The sequence below is a fragment of the Apium graveolens genome, unplaced genomic scaffold (assembly GCF_009905375.1).
Source record: "Apium graveolens cultivar Ventura unplaced genomic scaffold, ASM990537v1 ctg6995, whole genome shotgun sequence".
Classification (NCBI taxonomy): domain Eukaryota; kingdom Viridiplantae; phylum Streptophyta; class Magnoliopsida; order Apiales; family Apiaceae; genus Apium; species Apium graveolens.
In genome coordinates, this window is record NW_027419955.1 from 33,423 (window position 1) to 35,252 (window position 1,830).

The following is a 1,830-nucleotide window of genomic DNA, read 5'->3' on the forward strand; positions in this document are numbered from 1 at the left end:
TTTTCTTCCCAAGAGTGTGCTTAAAAATCTAAAATCTACTCTAGCTAAATTCTTATGGGGTGGAGCATCCTCTGCTAAATGTCATTATAAAGTTGCTTGGGAGACATGTTGTTTACCAAAGGAAGAAGGAGGTCTAGGCATTCGAGACCCTCTGGAGTGGAATAAAGCAGCCATTATTTATCAATTCTGGAGAGTAATCCAGCCTAACCAATCATCCCTTTGGAGTATTTGGTTGCACTCCTGCCTCTTCCGCAACAAGTCAATTTGGACAGCGCCTGCTCCTAGTTCCTGTCCCTGGTGCGTCAAAAAGTTGATTAATGTGCGAACTGAGGTGACTCAAAGAATCCAATTCAAAATCGGTGCCGAGTCAAAATTTAAATTATGGCATGATCCATGGATTAATGGTACACCCTTGTTCTCTAAATACGGTAATAGCATTATATCTATCATGGAATCGACATCTATGGCCAGCATTCAATCATTTATTTGAGACGGACTTTGGCATATTCATCCCTCGAATCATGTTTCTGCCATTGAGGTTAGGAATGAAATGTTGGGAGTCAGATTATTTGCTCGAGATGAAATTCTATGGGAAAGTCAACAAGGAAAAGAGGTTAACATCTCAAAAATCTGGAACTCTATTCGCAGAATTGGGCAACCACCACCTTGGATATCAGCTGTTTGGAGTATTTTTTCGATTCCAAAAAATTCATTCTTTTTTTGGCTGGCAATTCAAGATAGATTGTTGACAAAAGAGCGTATGAGTCGTTTTGGAATGTATAATGATGGCAGATGTATGCTATGCAATGGTCACAATGAAAATGCTAGTCACTTGTTCATGGAATGCGGGTATGCAACTCAGATTCTTCAGGCCTGTCCTGTTACTCTTACGAGGGACTGGAGGGATTTTAGGCAAGGAAATTTCCTAGCAAACACAGAGAGCAACATTAAAAGACAAATTGCCTATCTTTATATTGGGACTACAATATACTATATATGGCAAGAGCGGAATAGAAGAATGCACAGCAATGGCAACAATCGAAGCTCCAGGGTGCTGCTTTTCATTATCAAAAGAGAAGTGAGAGAAAAATTATTTTCTTGCAAGCGTTTTCACAGGGCAGTGGAAAATAATGTAAATCTCATTACCCTATTGTACTAGAGGAAAGGATAGAGTAGAACTCTTAGATTTTAGTTTTGGGCTTCTGTTTATTTAAAGAAATCATCTTTAAATAGAAGTAAAGCTAGTTTTCTCTGTTCTGTATCAATGACTTGGCATTGTTGGGAGTATGTTCCTGATCTTTGATGCTCTAGGGTATACCCTAGTATTTTGTATTTTTCTTTGTTGGGTTTATACAATTATTACTTAGCAAAAAAAAAAAGTGACTCTTATAGGGTGCAAAGTGACTCTAATATGGTGAAGAGTGACTTACATGGTTGATTAGAGCCAAAATGTGGCCTAAAATTGACTCGTATAAATGTGGTACCAAGAGGTGGTTAAAGGAAGTAAAATTGCATGTATATGATGTTAAAAGGTCAATTGTACCAATATATGGTGGCAAGTGACTCTTATAGGGTGCAAAGTTACTCGAATTTGGTGAAGAGTGACTTACATGGTTGATTAGAGCCAAAATGTGGCCTAAAATTGACTCGTATAAATGTGGTACCAAGAGGTGGTTAAAGTATGTTAAATTGCATGTTGATGATGTTAAAAGGTCAATTGTACCAATATATGGTGGCAAGCGACTGTTATAAGGTGCAAAGTGACTCTAATATGGTGAAGAGTGACTTACATGGTTGATTAGAGCCAAAATGTGGACTAAAATTGACTCG

At 37.9% G+C, this 1,830-nt stretch overlaps 1 protein-coding gene across 1 annotated transcript; it reads left to right on the top strand.

Annotated features, from left to right (window-relative positions):
- Nucleotides 1-550: 550 nt before the first annotated feature.
- On the top strand, nucleotides 551-1,159 carry LOC141703695 (uncharacterized). Its single transcript, XM_074507135.1, has one exon. The coding sequence runs from the start codon at nucleotides 551-553 to the stop codon at nucleotides 1,157-1,159; it is 609 nt and encodes a 202-aa protein (XP_074363236.1).
- The last annotated feature ends 671 nt before the right edge of the window (nucleotides 1,160-1,830 follow it).

What these genes read in the sequence shown, in the direction of transcription:
- LOC141703695 (XM_074507135.1), top strand. Translation starts at nt 551, where the DNA reads ATGTTGGGAGTCAGATTATTTGCTCGAGATGAAATTCTATGGGAAAGT.